This window comes from Crotalus tigris, unplaced genomic scaffold (genome assembly GCF_016545835.1).
Source record: "Crotalus tigris isolate CLP2741 ecotype Arizona unplaced genomic scaffold, ASM1654583v1 scf7180000017694.5664430, whole genome shotgun sequence".
Taxonomy (NCBI): Eukaryota; Metazoa; Chordata; class Lepidosauria; order Squamata; family Viperidae; genus Crotalus; species Crotalus tigris.
Genome location: NW_024096572.1, coordinates 394,158 through 411,783, shown reverse-complemented (window position 1 = coordinate 411,783; position 17,626 = coordinate 394,158). Strand labels below are relative to the sequence as shown.

The window sequence follows — 17,626 nt, the reverse complement described above, 5'->3', positions numbered from 1 at the left end:
TTCCTCACTATATATATTAATTTTGCTTTAGCCTACTTAGATCTTAGCTTCATCCTAGGGAATTAATCTGCCCTATGTAGGATATGTGAAGCTATCAGATCCTAGTATACAATTATTATCATGATGCCATCACCCAAGTGTTTAACAATACAGAAGTATCATAGAATCATAGGGCTGAAAGAGACCTTGGAGGTCTTCTAACCCATCCCCTGCCCATCCCAGACAAATCTTTTCTTTAAAAACTCCAGCAATGGAGAACCCACAAGTCTGGGAAGTAAACTGTTCCATTTGTTAATACTTCTCACTGTCAGAAAATTCCTCCTTAGTTCCAGGTTGGATGTCTCTTTAATGAGCTTCCTCCATAGCTTCTTGACATACCATCAGGCGCTTTGGACAATAAGTCAATCCCCTCATCTCTATGATAGCCACTCAAGTACTGGAAGATAGCCATCATCTTTATCCCTAAGACTTCTCTTTCTTAGACTAGACATTATCTAGTTCCTTTAACTGTTCATCTTACGGTTCAGACTCCAGACCTCTTATCATCTTTGTTGCCCTTCTCTGCATTCTTTCTGGTGTTTCAGCATCTTTTTTGTATCATAGAACGGATGAAATATTCCAGGTATTGGCCTCATTAGTGGAATGGGACAACTTGCCACAGGCAACTCATTGCAGCCAACTCGCCATGGCCAACTCCCTGCAGGACAACTCACTATGGCCAACTTGCCATTGGACAACTCTCTGCAGGACAATTTAACAATTCTATTTAATTATTTAAAATAAATTTAAAAATATTTTAATTTTTGCCATTCACATTTCATTCTGTCCCTCCTTTTGCATTCTTTCTTCAATGGTTCTATTCCACTATTTCTTTGATATTAGTGTAACTCTTGTCCTGCAGTAGTTGTCCTGCAGTTGTCCTATAGCGAGTTATCCTGCAGCAAGTTGACCACAACAAGTTGCCTGCGGCGAGTTGGCCATGGCAAATTGTCACAGAACCGTCATTAGTGCAATATAGAGTGATACTATCACTTCTTGTGATCCTGATACTATTCTGCTATGGATGAAGATATTTTTTAATACAGCTGCACTGCTTTCCATTTTGTATCTGGAACCGATGCCTTATTTTGGACATTGAAAATGTCTTTTTGGGGTTTGGGGTTTACTAAGAAAAGCAGGTCTCTAGAAGAGGCAGGCTGGTTGACAGTTATCACTCAGTATTTCTCTCTTCTGATACAATTTATCATCATCATCATAATCATTATTGTATTTAATTATGATGTGTTGTCATTTTACATGAACTGTTTTTATTTTCATTTTTAAATAATTAAAAAGTAGGCGTTTTCTTTCCAACCGTTTGTCTATAGTAAGTATATAATTTCTTGACTTATAAAATCCAGGGTTAGAATACTAGTACAGTGAAGTGGTGTATTTCCATAAATGCCAAAATAATCTGGGATCTCTTCTGGTGCCTGCCCTGCAGAACAGCTTCCCTCCCAATTTAAGGTGTCCCTGATCCTGCTCTTGTGGCCTTTTGGAAAACTTTAAAAATCCAGCTCATCTCTAGGCTTTAGCACCTACCAATACTTAAGCCAGATTTCTGCTTTTCTCTTGGTTAACAGACTTCTTAATGAGCATTTTTACTGGGTTTTTTCCCCCCTAATGTTTTTATATGAGTGTTTTTGTTTTTATGCTTATTAAACACCCAGAGTTATTTCATTAAGATGGGCAGCCATTTAAGTTTGCAGAGTAAATAAATCAAATCTGCTGTGTGATTACAAATAATGAAAAATGTCTTCATTATTTATTTAATTCAATTTATAGGGCCACTGAAATTGCAAATGCCTTATCTGGGCTGCTAACATAGGATTAAAACCAATACAAATCAGTGAATCAGTGCTCTTCAGGAAGGCTATTCCAATGGGGGACAGGATGGAGCTGTATTGGTGTTTTTAAAACAATCTAAACTAACTATGTTCTCCCAAGCTGTACTATTACATATTTCTGTTAAACTTGCCTAGGTCAGGTCTTTGAACCATTTGGTGAAACTTGACCATTCACTCCTCCACTCCCTTCTAAAGCATGATTTGCCTTAAATCAACTTGCAATACATCCATTTTTGTTAAATTGTACCTACATTTTTAAACACTCACAAATCAATCTTTTTTATTATCTGATTCTAGGGTTTCAAAGATCCAGTTTACCGGGCCAGAAGAAAGGAATTTGCAGACATAGCATACAACTATAGGCAGTAAGTATGCAGATTAGAAAGAAGAAACTACCTCCTAAAATAACTTCTTTGGCACAAAATAGGTGCTCCTTTTGATCAGTGATTTTCAAACAGTGGTCTACAGACCACATTTGACCACAGAGTCCAGATGATGGCCCACAACAACAGCATCGGCACATTCACCATCGATCTTCTGTCCAGGACCATTCACTGCCTTAGTAATGGCCTCTGCATCTTTGACCACAAGTCAGCTGAATGTTTATTTAGTAATCAGTAAAGAAGTTTGAGTCTGCAGAACATACTGGAGAAATGGGCATCTTGAATTATGGTATCCAGAAGTGATAAGGAGCATATTAGACACATTATAAATCAAGGTTTGCTTTTCCCTGTTTATTCTTTGCAACAGTACTGCTTCATTGAAGATGTTGAGGAACTGACCACATGGCTGAGAAGGATGTGGAAATGGCATTGGTCATTTGGTCAGTGAGAGGGATGATGCAAATTATGGCCCTGAAGGAGGAAGAAGAAAAGTGAAATGAATTTATTCTGGGTAGAGCAGGTTGGATTGGATGCAGCATGAAATAATAGAATAATAACAAACTCCAGACTACTAGCAGGCAAGCTGTCTATAGATGTTCAAAGAATAATAGATCAGTGTCTTCCAGAGCTGGAGTGTCCAGTGCTTTTTTTTGTAAAAAAAAAAAAAAAGTGCCAGAACTCACACACGTCATACAACCTGCCTTGCCTGCCCTACAAGGTTCCATCCCAAAAAGGTGCCGGAACTCCGTTCTGGGCGTTCTATGAGAAAAAAAGCCCTGGGAGTGTCCATAGTGCTTTATTCCTGAATCTTTGGCCAAAGATCTCCAATAAGAATCATCTCACTCTCCCTGTAAGTTTTTTATTTGATTGTTGAACTATCTTGACCATCATAACATTTCTCATGTTGTTCAGCTGAATTTAAATTCATAAAATCCTAAGAGCATCTGTGTATCTCTTTACCTTTGGATAATTGTGCTTTAGAATGTTAAATTAAATTAAGATCCAGTCTATCAAAAAGAATCCTCAAATAAGGACAAAAATCTTATTTTCATTGGTAGCATTATCAGTAGCAGACCTGGAAGCTTTTGAACAGAGAGGAAATCTAGGCATTTTGAAATCAAGAGAATGGAAGGAGGAAAAGTTTAAATAAATAGTTTGTAATCAAATTAAATAAAAAAGGCCAACCAGAGCAAATGAAAGTAGAAGGTCTCATGTGAATTCTAGATTCATTCATATGGGGCCCACCTGAATTCACTGAGAGTCCAAATAAAATGGACCATCAGACAAAATTTTTCCCCAGTCAAATTTTCCATAAAATATTTATTTTTTCCTGCTTGCTTTCTTCCTCCTCTGTTCTTAGATCCTCCTCTGACTGTGCTTATCCCCCAATTATAGCCTTCTGGTAATAAATGGCATTCAGATGAGGATCATGCTCCAGCCTCCACAAAGCTTTGTTATCTAATTGTGCTGCAGCATCAGAGGCGACTACAAAGCACCAGGCACCAAATAAAATAGCGTCTCATGTACTTCACATTAAACAGGGGAGAGGAAAGAAGTGTGTATAATTTGCATTATAGCAAGGATTATGAGCAAGATTAAAATAATGCATTGCGTGTGTTCTTGATCTAATCGTGACTGTCGTCACTGTTCCAGCTGCATGATAAAATGTTCAATGAGCTGATTAGTCTTCACACTATTTTCTAGACTGCGGGACTGAAGAGATAGCGTAGGAGTAATTTTATGCATGATGAAATTTGATAATTAAATCCTGTTAGCAACTAATAGGAAGTTAGGGTTAGGGTTAGGAAGTACAGACGTATGTATGTATGTATGTATGTATGTATGTATGTATGTATGTATGTATGTATATGTGTCTGTCTATTTGTCTGTCTGTCTGTCTGTCTTCCCCCCCCCTCTCTCTCATCTATCGATCTATCCGCATGTTTCCAACCTATATGGTCCTAAGCTTTCTTTTGCCAATATATTTTGCCCATAATACACCAAAATTTGCATTCCTGAATTTATTTACAAAAAAAGACCAATAATCCCCTTATATTTACTGAACAACAAAAGAAAAGCCAAAGGAAGTAAAACAAAACAAAATTGATAAAACAATATACAATTTTTTAAAAATTATCCAAACATAGGTAGGCAAATGTTGAGGTATTGAACTATAGAAGATTCATTTATTTATTGTCTATATCAAGTAGGACTCATTTTAAATTCATAAGGCAACCAATCTTTAATAGCTAATAAATCAAAGGGATGGGGAATGGGATGGCCAGAGATTGGCCTCCTTCCTTCCTTCCTTCCTTCCTTCCTTCCTTCCTTCCTTCCTTCCTTCCTTCCTTCCTTCCTCCCTCCCTCCCTCCCTCCCTTCCTTCTTTCCTTCCTCCCATCTCCCTTCCCTCCCTCCCTCCCTCCCTCCCTCCCTTCCTTCCTTCCTTCCTTCTTTCCTTCCTCCCATCTCCCCTCCTTCCCTCCCTCCCTCCCTCCCTCCTTCCCTCCCTCCTTCCCTCCCTTCCTTCCTTCCTTCCTTCCTTCCTTCCTTCCTTCCTTCCTTCCTTTCCTTCCTTCCTTCCATCTCCCTTCCCTTCCTTCCCTTCCTTCCTTCCTTCTTTCTTCCTTCCTTCCTTCTTTCCTTCCTTCCATCTCCCTTCCCTTCCCTCCCTTCCCTCCTCCCTCCCTCCCTCCCTTCCTTCCTTCCTTCTGAAGGAGGGAAGTCCTCTCCCAGGCCCTCATTTGAAGGAGTTCTTGTTTTGGGCATCAGTGTTTTCTGCTTCAAAACTGACAACATGATAGAAAGGATTTCAAGGATCAATTCAAAATATATTAAAAAAGGATTTTGAATCCAAATTCAACCTCAATGATAGAACAGGGAATTTTTTTTTAACAAAAACAGGCTTGATTTTTATAGCATTCATTGATATAGACAGAAGCTGATACCAGCAGTTTCAAGAAATGGGGTTGTGGAGAAGGGGCTGAAACAGATTTGGTAAATATGTAGTTGGAACCCAGCCCTTGTCTTTGCATGTTGTTGGAACCAAACCTCCATGAATAGCTAGGAAATGGTCCCTTCTTTTGAATGGGCAGCAGAGTATGTTATGGGAAAACAAATGCTACACTTTGCTAATTCAGATTTGGGGTGTAGTAAGTGGATTTTAGAGCCAGTGGTTGACCCTTTGGGCTTGGGTAGCTTTGCTTTGTCAACCTGTCTGAATCTAGCCATTGTGATTTATAAAGAATAGTTTATGGTGTAATATATGGATAAAACCATACATTAAAACATCATTGAGCTGGCATGGATTCATGGCAAAGAGTTGTAGCGATAGGCATTTTAATAGGTTCAGATGAAGTCACAAAGCCAGTGAGTGAATTTTCTTTTCCACCAAGTCCACTTCCTGAAGTTGCTATGAAGATGAAACAAGCCAAGCTACGCATGTCAGATGAGCTCCTTCAAATAAATAAATAAATAAATAAATGGGTAATCAGGCAAGGTGTAGCATTTATTGCATGCATGTGTATAAAGGAAATCAATAAACATGCAAACAATAGGAGCTATGAGCATCAAATTATAGTCCTTTCAAGGACAATCTGTGGAGCTGGAGGGGCAATTTAGGATGGTGTTGTGTGGTTCATTTTTAAGACCTTCGGTCATTCATCTTTATGTTCCCCCCTCTTTATGTATGCCCACACTTACACCCCCGTCTCTTCATTTTTTCCTTCTCACCTGCCACCCTGAGCCCTGATCTATTGATCTCAGCAGCTTTCAAATTGGTGTCTGACAGAGCCTTAAACCTCTCCTCTTTTCTTAGGCCCATGAAGGTGGCCTAAGGATTAATGAGAAATGTCAATGCTATAGAAACCAAAGCAGTTTCATCACACACCCCATCTCATTCAAAATCATGTTTAAGGCTCCAGAGATCAAGGAGGACTGGTGCAGAGACACAGAAAATTGCACAGTTATTGGGGGGCTGCCCCTAGGATCAGGCTGAAGTGAAGGGACAAGGAATGGTGGGAGTCTCACTCGTCTTCTGACAAAGAGCTGCCACTTTAGAAATCCCTCCTATTATCCCCACGGTGCCACGGTGCTATTCAATTGCTGGAAAAAAAAAAGCTTTGATTTGGGGCAGGATGAGAGAAAGGCTTAGATAAATCGCCTGTCTATGTTTAAAATTATTTTCTGAACAGCCGATTCTCCCCCCCCCCGCCCGCCCGCCCTGGTTTTAATGTCAAGGCAACAAGTTGAGCAAGTCAAAGGATTCCTTTTGGGTTCAAGACAGAGCCAGGCTGACTGTTGGGGACCTATATTTAGGGAAGAGACAGATCTGCCATTCCTGCTGAGCCATTACCTGGGCTGACTTTTAGCACCCCAGTTTTAAGGCCAGGAGAGATTGAAGGCATTGTTTAGTTAAGCCAGCTGTTTTGTACACGGGCCTGGTTTTCAGTGTCAGTTGACATGTACATCAGATTATTTCACCTCAGATCATTAAAGCGGCAAAGCAAGAACAGCATGAGAGAAATTAGGCCAAACTGTTACTACATAGTAAGAAGTAAGGATGTTGGGAATGGTGGTGATGTTTCTTAAGAATTAATCCCCAACAGGTGTTTTTGTTTTCCCAAATTCAGGTAATTTAATCCTAAATAACAGAGTACCGTGGATGAGGGACAAAGTAGCTATCAGATCTTCTGGGATCCTAGCAGTGTTCTTTACTGTCTCTTTTTCTACATCATCTTCTTTTTTTTAATTAAAAGTTTTACAAATTTAATACAATATAACCCAAACCCCTCCCACCCCTTCCCCTTCCCCCACTTCCCAGAGCTGATTACAGGGTAACAAATAAGCAATCATAATCTAACGAACATTACCCAACTATGCTATCAATCAATCTATAACATACTTTAACTCCTTTTCAAAACAAATGTTAACTAATTAAAAACAAAAATAATAATATAATTAAACCATAACACTAAAAATAATATAAATTCAACCATATTAAACTATTAATAATAATCTAAAATCTACTCATAAGCAAGATAGTACTTTTCAGTCTCATATTTCTTTTGAATATAATCAATCCATCTTCTCCAGACTGAAATACATTTTTCTTGTGAATGGTCCTTCAAATAGGTGGAGATTTTCGCCATTTCTGCTAAATTAGACACCTTAAGTATCCATTCTTCCATAGTAGACAAAGAATTTTTCTTCCAATATTGCCCCACCAATAATCTTCTTTTTCTGCATCTTCTTAAATATTTAAATTGCTTGTGTCATACCAGATTGTCTTTTGCTGAAGCATTTTAGGAATTAGAGCCCAACTGTGTGGAGCTCTGCTTGTTTGCTGCAGCTTTTAAAAAGTCTATCAGAAGGAAGACCTCATTACAAAGCAGCTTGCTCTGAGCTTTTTTTTAAACCTGATGCTATCCTCTTGATGGCGCAAAAGAGATAAGTGTGTATGTTCATCTCTTTTGCAAAGAGCAAAGAGAAAGTGTTGCAAAGAACACTTTCTGTTCTTTTTATAATAAGACTAGGGTTGAATTTGCTATTGTTGCTTTGTGCACCTATTTACCTGATCTACCAACTGATTGGGAATTCTGGAAGTTCTCAGAACTGCATCAGACTGGGGAAGATTGCAATAGAAAACCCTGTCATTGGTAAATAATTCAACCTAATGCTGTGCTGAAAAATTCTGTTACATTTTTTTCCCGTTTTTCATTCATTCTGAAGAAAGAGAATTTGTTTTCAAAATTTATTTCAATGGAGGAAAGATTTTTCCACAGTACTTTGATGGATGGAGCACGATGATCTTGATTTGCTACATTATAAGATGCCAAGGAATGCCCTGCCTTTTATTATAGAATTGTCTCTTTGGAGAGTTATATCTCAGAGTTGTATCTGTCCTGACTTTCTGCACTTCTCTTCAAACTTGATGGAAGATCCTATCAGCCTGTTTTAGTTTGGAAAGTTTTCCAAACTACCCCAAAGGTGCGTTTTCAAAAGGCAACTGGGCTTTTTTCCCCCTCCTGAAGATGTTTCACTTCTCATCCAAGAAGCTTCTTCCATTCTGACTGAATAGTGGAGAATGAAAGGATTTGGGCAGCTACAGAAACCTCAGAGAAATGGAAAGATGGCTTAGCAGAAAACAGCAATCCTAGTAGTAACACCCTCTGCTGCTTCTCAGTGGAAGAAAGCCACTAAATATCTGATAATAAGCCTAACAAGAAACCTTTTCCTTGTGGAAATTTTTTTCAGAATTTGCAAGATCAGCATAATATCAGTTTGATCCAATATAAGACAACCTCACATGGACATAGCAGACTGAAATAAAACGATCAGGACTCTAATTATTCCACAACAAGTTTAATATGTGAAAAACATGATAAACTCATAGCAGTAATCAAACTATCTCAAAGTGGGCTATCTGAATCAGAATATGGTGTTTATTAGTAAGGAGAATTTTAGCATACATTAACCTTTGAGGTGCCTTATTTCTATTTGATCTATAAGCAGTTGTATATTTGGCAGGGTGGTGGTGGTTGAATATTAGCATAAAGTTGCTTAAACCTACAAGGGAAGAATCAAAGGATGCATGTATGTAGCAAAAAGTTCATCGTAATGATTACTTTCCCTGCCTAATCTGTAAAGATCTGCCACATCACATCGGACTGAATGAGTTGAATTTCTGGTGTTGATGTTGATAAGATGGGAATGTATTTCTTAGAGGTCAATCAGTTTTTTGTGTTGACTTCCCTTTCAGTGGACAACCTATACCCAGGGTGACTTACACTGAGGAAGAGAAGAAGACATGGGGGATAGTCTTTAGGGAGCTGAAGACTCTCTATCCTACACATGCTTGCTATGAACACAACCATGTTTTTCCACTCCTGGAAAAATACTGCGGCTACCAAGAAGATAACATCCCCCAGCTTGAAGATGTCTCAAACTTTTTGAAAAGTAAGTAAACAATGGTTGAAAAACTGTGACTTCTGTATCAGAAGCTGACAGGCTGCAATTCTATCCATATGTTACTAGGAGTAAGTAACTCAGTGATTTTTGAATAAGAATGCTGAATTGAACTTTAGAGCATAGCTAAATCTGATTTCAGCCTCATGGTAATCTAGAACTTTTCTGTTCTTTCAAGGCTGTACTGGATTTCGTTTACGGCCCGTGGCTGGTCTTCTTTCATCTCGAGATTTTTTGGGTGGCTTGGCTTTTAGAGTATTTCACTCTACACAGTATATTCGCCATTCATCAAAACCAATGTATACACCCGAACCGTACGTATTTGGTCTTGTAAAGTATACAGTTGTATTATAGTTGGAAACCTGGAATATTATGCATGATTAAAGGGGAAGTGAACCAAAACAGTATAGAAATGTGCATATAACTTTATAGTCAATTTGTAGAAAATATGCATGAATATTCTCCAGAGATGATTGGTTTTTATTTAGAGATCATGAGTCTATAAGTTGGCACAACAGAGAACAAGAAAAAAAGGGAAGGATGCCATGGTAGGAAAGGCTTAATTCTATACATATATATATATATATATATATATATATATATATATATATATATATATATATATATGCTTTTGGCTGGCTAAGCTTGAAAGAAGGCCAAAACATGTGTAGCAAATGACACTGCTTCTCCTAGCAAGAATTCTTCCCTCTCACAAACACATCCTATCAGAAAGTTTTCATACTGATTTATGTTTTCTTTTAGTGATGTTTGCCATGAACTCCTAGGACACGTCCCTTTATTTGCTGACCCCAGTTTTGCTCAGTTTTCTCAAGTAAGTAAAAGCTAAATTTTAATGTTGATAGTTGACCAGCAGGAAGTTCACTCAGGCAGGAGAGAATCCATTTGTCAAGACTGCTAACATCGGATGTTCTTGCTTGCCATATATGAAGAAGCAAACCTGTTTTATTTAGCCCGTATAGCATTTCTAGAGTTAAGGCAGATAGTAGTAGTCTAAGGGATGGGAAAGTATGCAAGTTAACCATAACAATGTCTGGGCACAGTGTGGCCAAGGTCAGCTTAGCTGCAACGGGAGGGGCACCTCACACTTCACATTAATTGGAGAATGTGATTGATGACTGTAAAATGAAGGAGTGAGTTATGCTTTGTTACAGATGCTTGGGGAAGGGAGGATTCAGTTTCTGGCTTAACTTTGTTAGTGCCGAAGCTATGCAGAATAATAAAAGATTCTTTTAGAGGAATAAGCCTCAAAATTCTTTGAAAATCTGCTTTCTTTCGGAACCATGTCACCATTATTTCTCCAAGGGATCCAGAAAGATTTGAAAACTTGATTTTGGTCCCAGGCCCGAGGTTGATGCTTATTATTTGTCTAAGGCCCTGTTTTGTTTTGCTTTGTTTTGCTTTGCTCTGCTCTGTTGATTCTGTTGTTTTAGTCTGGGTTCCCTATTTGATTTAATGTTTTTAGTTATTTTTATGTTTTCTTCTAGTTTTTTTATATCATGTGGAGCCCATCAGACTTGGGTAGTCAGTAAATTTAAATAACTACATTAAATAAAAATATTGAAATACTAGCAACACCAATACTGGGACAGAAAGTTCAGTTTTGCAATAGTGGTGAATATCTGTAGCTCGGGTGTAGGATGAGCCTCACCTGATGTAACCTCCCCTTCACAAGACCCATCACAAGATTCCCACTGATGACTCAACATCTGTCCCATCACAAGATCCTCACTTGACACACCCACACCTGACCCATCACAAGATCTACTAACCACACAAAGCCCTTATAAGCAGAAGAACACCAACACTGCCATCCCCTAAACTCTGCTGAAAATGTTATCTAGCCTGGTAATGAAATGTTCAGAAACCAGCCCACAAGTTCAGAGAACGAACCTTCACCTTCAAGTTCAGTTTTATCAGTAAAGCTGCATTCCTATACAGGTAGTCCTCAACTTACAATCACAACTGGGACCATAATTTCTGTTGCTAAGCAAGGTGGTTGTTAAGTGAGTTGCACCCAATTTTGCAACTTATGTGCATGTTGCATAGATGCATTTTTTTTCCTCTACAAGGTACATACATAACTATATCTGTAATTTCCCATGTTGGAAGGAAATGCAATTTACAAATAGAAAAGAGAAATATTTTTATTGATAATTTATCTCCCTTTTATTTCATTTTTCAGATTAAAAAAGTTGTGTGTGTATGTGTGTGTGCAGGGATGTGTGTAGATGATAATAAAAATAAGAAACTGAAAATGTTTTGCTTTTACAGGAGATTGGGTTGGCTTCTCTAGGAGCTCCAGATGATTATATTGAGAAACTTGCAACGGTCAGTGTTCAATTCTGATAATGGCTTCAGTCACATCCTGCAGTTAATATGGAATTAATTGGTTAATTGGCTGGTTGGTTTCAGAATTATCTTGAAACTCTCCTTTGAAAAATAATTCATTTTTACATGATAAGTACATTATATTAATGTAGCTAACCATTAAAAATTCATTAACTAGTGTAGTACTTTTATAAGCTTGAAATATTTCCCAAAAGATTATAACCATTAATGCATTGGCATTTTATGTACAGGTGAAACAAATAGCATTTTGAAGGTTAATTATATGCAGAGAGAGTCAGAATTCTACCCAAATAAACAACTAATCATTATTCATTGATAATAGAATCATCAAGAAAGTATCCATTGATGAACTATTCATAAAACGAAATTTTCCTTTATATGACTGATTCTGTTTCTTTCATTTATTTCATAGCCCTATTTCAGCATCATCTGAAATTCTGTAGGCCACGGTAACAATAATCTCTACACCTTATTTTACATCAGGTTTACTGGTTCACTGTGGAATTTGGCCTCTGTAAAGAAGGCAACGCAATTAAGGCCTACGGTGCTGGACTCTTGTCATCATATGGTGAACTGCAAGTATGAATTCATGATTTTTGCAAATGAAGTTGCTGAACCTTTCTGCAAAGTAAAATTTTGGCATAGTGATGTTTATATAGCTTTGTTTCAAATGCAATCTAGCTTAAATGTGGTAGCTTTTTTTCTGGTTTTTCTTATTGTCTTCTTGTTCCTTGAAATCCTTATTCTCCAAATTTTCAAATTTAACGCTATTCTGCTTCCTGGAAAAAAAAAGTCACTGTGACATCACTGTGCAAACCACATCTTTACTTTCCATCTTGGAGCAAAGGAATGTTCCAAAACAGGCTATCCATCACCATGGAAGCCCACTTTCATTCTGAGCATTAAGTTGCTGCTCCCAGGGTTGAAGGATCAAGCACAGAGTGAGCACCCTCAGTATGGAAGGTGCTCATTCTGTGCTTGAAACTTCAACCCTGGCAGCACCCTCATGCTCTCAGTATGGAGAGTCCCAAATTCATGGTGACATGTTATCTTATAAAAAATAATTAAATAGAGATCATATCCTGCTCCCTCTTCCTCCTTTCCCGAATGCCTTCTAGAGAAAAAAAGATATCATGCTGCACAAATCTTCTCCAATTCTTTTAAAATTAAAAGAAAAAAAACAAAGGTGTGAGTGACATCTGCAAGATGGGTGGTAGTATACACTGATTCAATCAATCAATCAATAAACTATGGCTCTTCAAAAATAATATCAGTGTGCTATTTATGGACTATTGGGTTCATGTGAAAGAGAAAAGCATGGTGATGTGCCTAAAATAAATTTGATAAAAGAACCCGGGTGGGTTCAAAGTTCATTTCCATATGTATTTTTTGGGCTAGGTTTTTAATCTGTGAGGCCATCTTGTATTTTTCTTTTTGTGAGTAGAAATGAGATTGATATCTTTCCCATAGACCTGTTAGAAAAATGGAAAAAATTAGGACATGCTAAATTGTGAAACTATGTTGTTACCTATTCTAGGAAGGTCCATCTCAGTCTTATTGAATTGAAGGGATTCCTTTGTGGTTATGCTGGTCGTTGGAAAGGACTGGCCAGAAATGATATGAATTTTGGGTAGAGCTCCTGAACTGGTGCCTTCAGAAGTATTGTACTGCAGTCTTCATTATTATCAGTCAGTTTGTCCAATATTTTGCTAATTCTAACCACAATGGGGGTTTTATTCCATACCATCTGGAGGCTGACATGTTAAAGACTGCTGTTGTAAGATAGAGGATCTTCTTTTAGTCCATGAAGGCATCAATAAATCTATCACCCTTGTTAATTAATATGTAACACAGTACTGCAATAAAAAATGGAATGTAATCATTCTTCTAAATGGAATATCCCAGTTTTGAGTTGCCATCACATAATTCCCTTCTGTAAAGACATTCCATCATGGCCACATGTTTCCTTTTTCCCCCAATATTTTTTCTGAAATCCGAGTTATGAGGATGCTAAGCTCTCAGCCAGATTTTTTGTTTGTTTTCCTTGATATTTTGCCTCTCTAATTTAATTTGCATTTCTACACTCCTAAGACATCTCTCTGTATACTTGACTACAATACAGTGACACTCCCCTTTCCTATTCAGTACTGGAAAGGATTTTTAGAACTTACTAAGCTTAAATTGTGGCAGCAACAATAATTTCTATTTAAGATAAAAAAAAACCTCTTCTGTCCTTTTTCTTTAGTATGCTCTGTCAGATAAACCTGTCACTGAACCTCTCATCTTGGAAAAGACTGCAATCCAAAAATATCCAGTTACTGAATTCCAGCCCGTTTACTACGTAGCTGAAAGTTTTGAAGATGCAAAACAAAAGTTAAGGTAGGATCTGCTTAGATTATTGCAAGTGGTTTCATGGTATCAGTTCCATAGGTTTACTGCCAGCTACTGTAGCAATCTTCAATTTGAAAGAGGTGTTATAAAGTTATTAATAAAAGGTCACCTGTGATATAAATGATAACCCAGAGAAGTTGGACCAAGGGATACACAAAAGAAGACTGAGAAATTGAGACTGCAGGAAATACATGAAAGAGAAAAAAAAAGTCTCTATTTTGTCCCCTTATCAAATGAAAGGCATAGCTTGCACTCCACCTCTAAGACATGCATTATAGTTTTTATTTATTGTACAAGATCTCAGTTTTATTGCTCCTCTTTACATTTCAAACAAATCATAAAATTTACAGTTCCCAGCTGTAAAGAATGACATTTCACCCAAAAATTGAACATATGGCTATCTTTAAATGTTTGCTCTGCATTTTACAGAAAATATGCCTCAATGATTTCACGGCCATTTTCAGTCCGCTACAATCCATATACTGAAAGAATTGAAGTTTTGGACAATATCAAGCAATTAAAGAATTTATCTGATGCCATTAGCAGTAAGTATTTAAATTCAGAACTTTGGATGGCTTTATTCGGATGACAAGAATCTTTTATATGTGTGCTTTGCTTTTCATTTTATTCAACTAATAATTCCTTATGTACAAAGAAATGGATATTTGATTTCCAGTGCATTTTTAAATTTCAAAGCCCTATATGAGTTAGGTGGAATCAAGTATCATGATTTTCACATTCATGATAAATTAAAAACAGATTTTTTAAAATTCCAATTCTAGTAGCATATTTAAAATAAACCATTTTGTGATTAGATTGTGGTGACAGTTGTATTCATTCTCTCCTGGAATTCAGAGGAGTTTCATAATGAATGTAGTTTTGTTTATGCACCATATGCATTTCTGCTGTTTATCAGCCTCAACAACGTCTTTTTAATAGTTTCCTATTAAAGATCTGAAAAACTGAAAAAGTGTTTATTAATGGTTGTGCACAAAAAGATTATTGTATGAGTGGGAGCTTCTATGTTGTATGGAATCTATAGACAATAAATTTACAGTTGTAGCACAGTTGATCACCTCATTGGTTTTTTTTTTCATAAGTCATGCAATATTTTTCCTCCAAACACATATATTGTCAGCATATATGTGAGTTGCCTTGCATTCTGCCTATGGCAATAAGTTTGTATTATTTGTTTTCTTTTGCTTGCCCAGTAATCTCTGCATCATTATCTCTACTGACAGGGTAAACTAGGAATAATTCCATATGCACTGCCTTGTACTCCATGAAGAAAATTCAAATGTAATACATATAGAACAAAGTAAAACTTTTATTTTCTTGATGTCTTTGCAGATGAAATGGAACTTCTTTGCAATGCTCTCCAGAAGATAAAGTGAAAGAGATACTTCCCAGCTCACCTTCCTTCTTTTCTTTCTTTTAATGAAGTTAATTTGCCCATAATTAACATATAATGCAGAAAAGTAACAAAATCTAATATATAATATGTTTATATATATCTATAGACAAATCCCTCTCCAGTTTTTGATATGATCATATAAGTCTCTACAAAATTAATATAAATAACTCTTTAAGTAGGTCTTTCAGATATGATTTCTATATGCTAAGTGTTTATATTGTTACAGTAAGGCCTGGTATAAACCAATGCACCTTATATAATTGAAAAGGCAAAATGTAGGAAAATAGTAGAAAAGATAAGCATATTCAATTCATCTTTTATATAAGAGCTATACATTTTTGAAGTGCATTTAATCAAGTGCTTTTATTCTTTCCAATCCAATATCACATTGTGAAGCTTATCAAGACTCTGTTAACAGGGTAACTCTCTGAAAATGTTATGGAAGGTGATAAAAGTTTGTGTAGGAGAAGAAATGACATAAGAAAGAGTGAAACTGAAAATGATTGCATATGGTCAAGGTTTCAGAAAACATCCCTCCACACATTTTTTTAAAATTCCAATACATCTCTGGAAAAAATTCAAGAAGCTACACTTGAACCATGAAAGTCTTTATTAATTTTACTTTTACTTTCTCACACTGCTAATTATCTATGGATTAGATATCAAGATTATGTTGATGTTAGGTATCATATATTATTGTATAATAATGTCCAATAGGTTAAAGATAAATATTTTAAATTGATCAACTGGGATTGTTGTAAAGTTCCATAGGTAAACTATGGGGAAAGAGATAATTGTGACATGCAAAAGTCCAGCATGCTGTGCAAATATTTTTTCTTCACTACTCATGTCCTACCTACAACTCTGTCCAATTTTACACATTCTATTGATGTATTTTTGCTGGTAGAACCATTACAGTGCAGAATATTTCTGTGCTGCATATGTTGGCAAATTCATTTTTTTACAGGGAAAAATCCAATTTTTAGTGCTATCTTTAAATGTATATGGATTATTTACATTTATCTTCTGAAAAAGAGTATACATTGATACCCTTATTCAAATGATTCAAATACTAGCTAATGTAAAGCTAAACATTTTAAACAAATATACTTACATTTAAGTTCTTCTTTGCTGGCTAATTTGTAGAAAATATTACCAAAATGTCAATCATATTTTTCTTAAACCAATATTTAAAATATATAATTATTTCAAATAAATACATTTGCTATTTTTGTGCATGGAACCTAATGGTTTTCATAATAGTTATTGTCTAAAATTAATGTATTAATTACAATTGACTTATATTTATATTTTCAAACAAAACAATATTTTAACAAAATATTTTCCTTCTAAAATACTTTTAGAAATAACATTTCTCTTTCCCATAAAATAGTTAATATATGCCAACTTTTAAAAAAAATCATGACACATTAAATACATTATTAAATATTACAGTTTACATTATATTGCATTCAAATTTAAATTAAATTGCATTCAAATCAAGGGTTTAATAACCAAAGAAAAATAATGAGCAGCCATCCTCAAAAACAGACTTCTGTACTATCTTGCAGAAATTGTGCTTCATAATGATATATAGAGACACACAAGCTCATTTATCGCCTCTTAAATGAAAACTAATTGGAGAAACAAATCAGAGAGAACTATATCAATTTAATCCACTGGTGTGGATTCCTCTGTCAACGAGCATTTTTTCAGCACCGAGGACAGCACCGTGGTACCTCTACGAATTTGCGATTGCCCATATAGGGGTAAAGGATGAAATGGTGTCCAACCGCTTTGAATTGGTATTGCAGTGTTTCAATCTCGAGCAACGGGACCTTAAATTCTTGTAAGGGGGCTCTTCAGAACCTTAAACACATGTTTGGAGTCTGGGTCGTGGGTTCATAGGTTTTGCAAAAATCGTGCAGGTGTTGTTTGCATTTAAGAGTTTATTCCTTGAAAGGTTTCAAGCAAGATTCTATTCGTGCAATGTGGCAATTCTGCATTTGCCAAGACAATATCAAGGAACTGGGCATATTTCACCCAGTTTGTCCCTTTCCATGTAAAGAACAGACGAAGGCTTTTTTAAAACGGCAGGGACTGAGAGTAGTTTAGAGAAGGATCAAATTTATTAGGGAGCCTATTAATTCAACAGATTTTAAGGTACCCTCAATAATACAACTTGTACATGTCTTTGACAGAAAATCAAAAACGTCTG

At 36.4% G+C, this 17,626-nt stretch overlaps 1 protein-coding gene across 1 annotated transcript in view; it reads left to right on the top strand.

Annotated features, from left to right (window-relative positions):
* Positions 1-16,651, top strand: part of PAH (phenylalanine hydroxylase) — a 39,179-nt gene extending 22,528 nt beyond the window's left edge. Inside the window, exons 5-13 of the mRNA XM_039338189.1 lie at positions 2,184-2,251; positions 9,028-9,224; positions 9,412-9,547; positions 9,996-10,065; positions 11,526-11,582; positions 12,087-12,182; positions 13,849-13,982; positions 14,424-14,539; positions 15,345-16,651. Of these exons, the coding sequence (XP_039194123.1) occupies positions 2,184-2,251; positions 9,028-9,224; positions 9,412-9,547; positions 9,996-10,065; positions 11,526-11,582; positions 12,087-12,182; positions 13,849-13,982; positions 14,424-14,539; positions 15,345-15,388 (918 nt within the window). The 3' untranslated portion in view covers positions 15,389-16,651. The remainder of the gene's footprint in view (positions 1-2,183; positions 2,252-9,027; positions 9,225-9,411; positions 9,548-9,995; positions 10,066-11,525; positions 11,583-12,086; positions 12,183-13,848; positions 13,983-14,423; positions 14,540-15,344) is intronic.
* Positions 16,652-17,626: the final 975 nt, after the last annotated feature.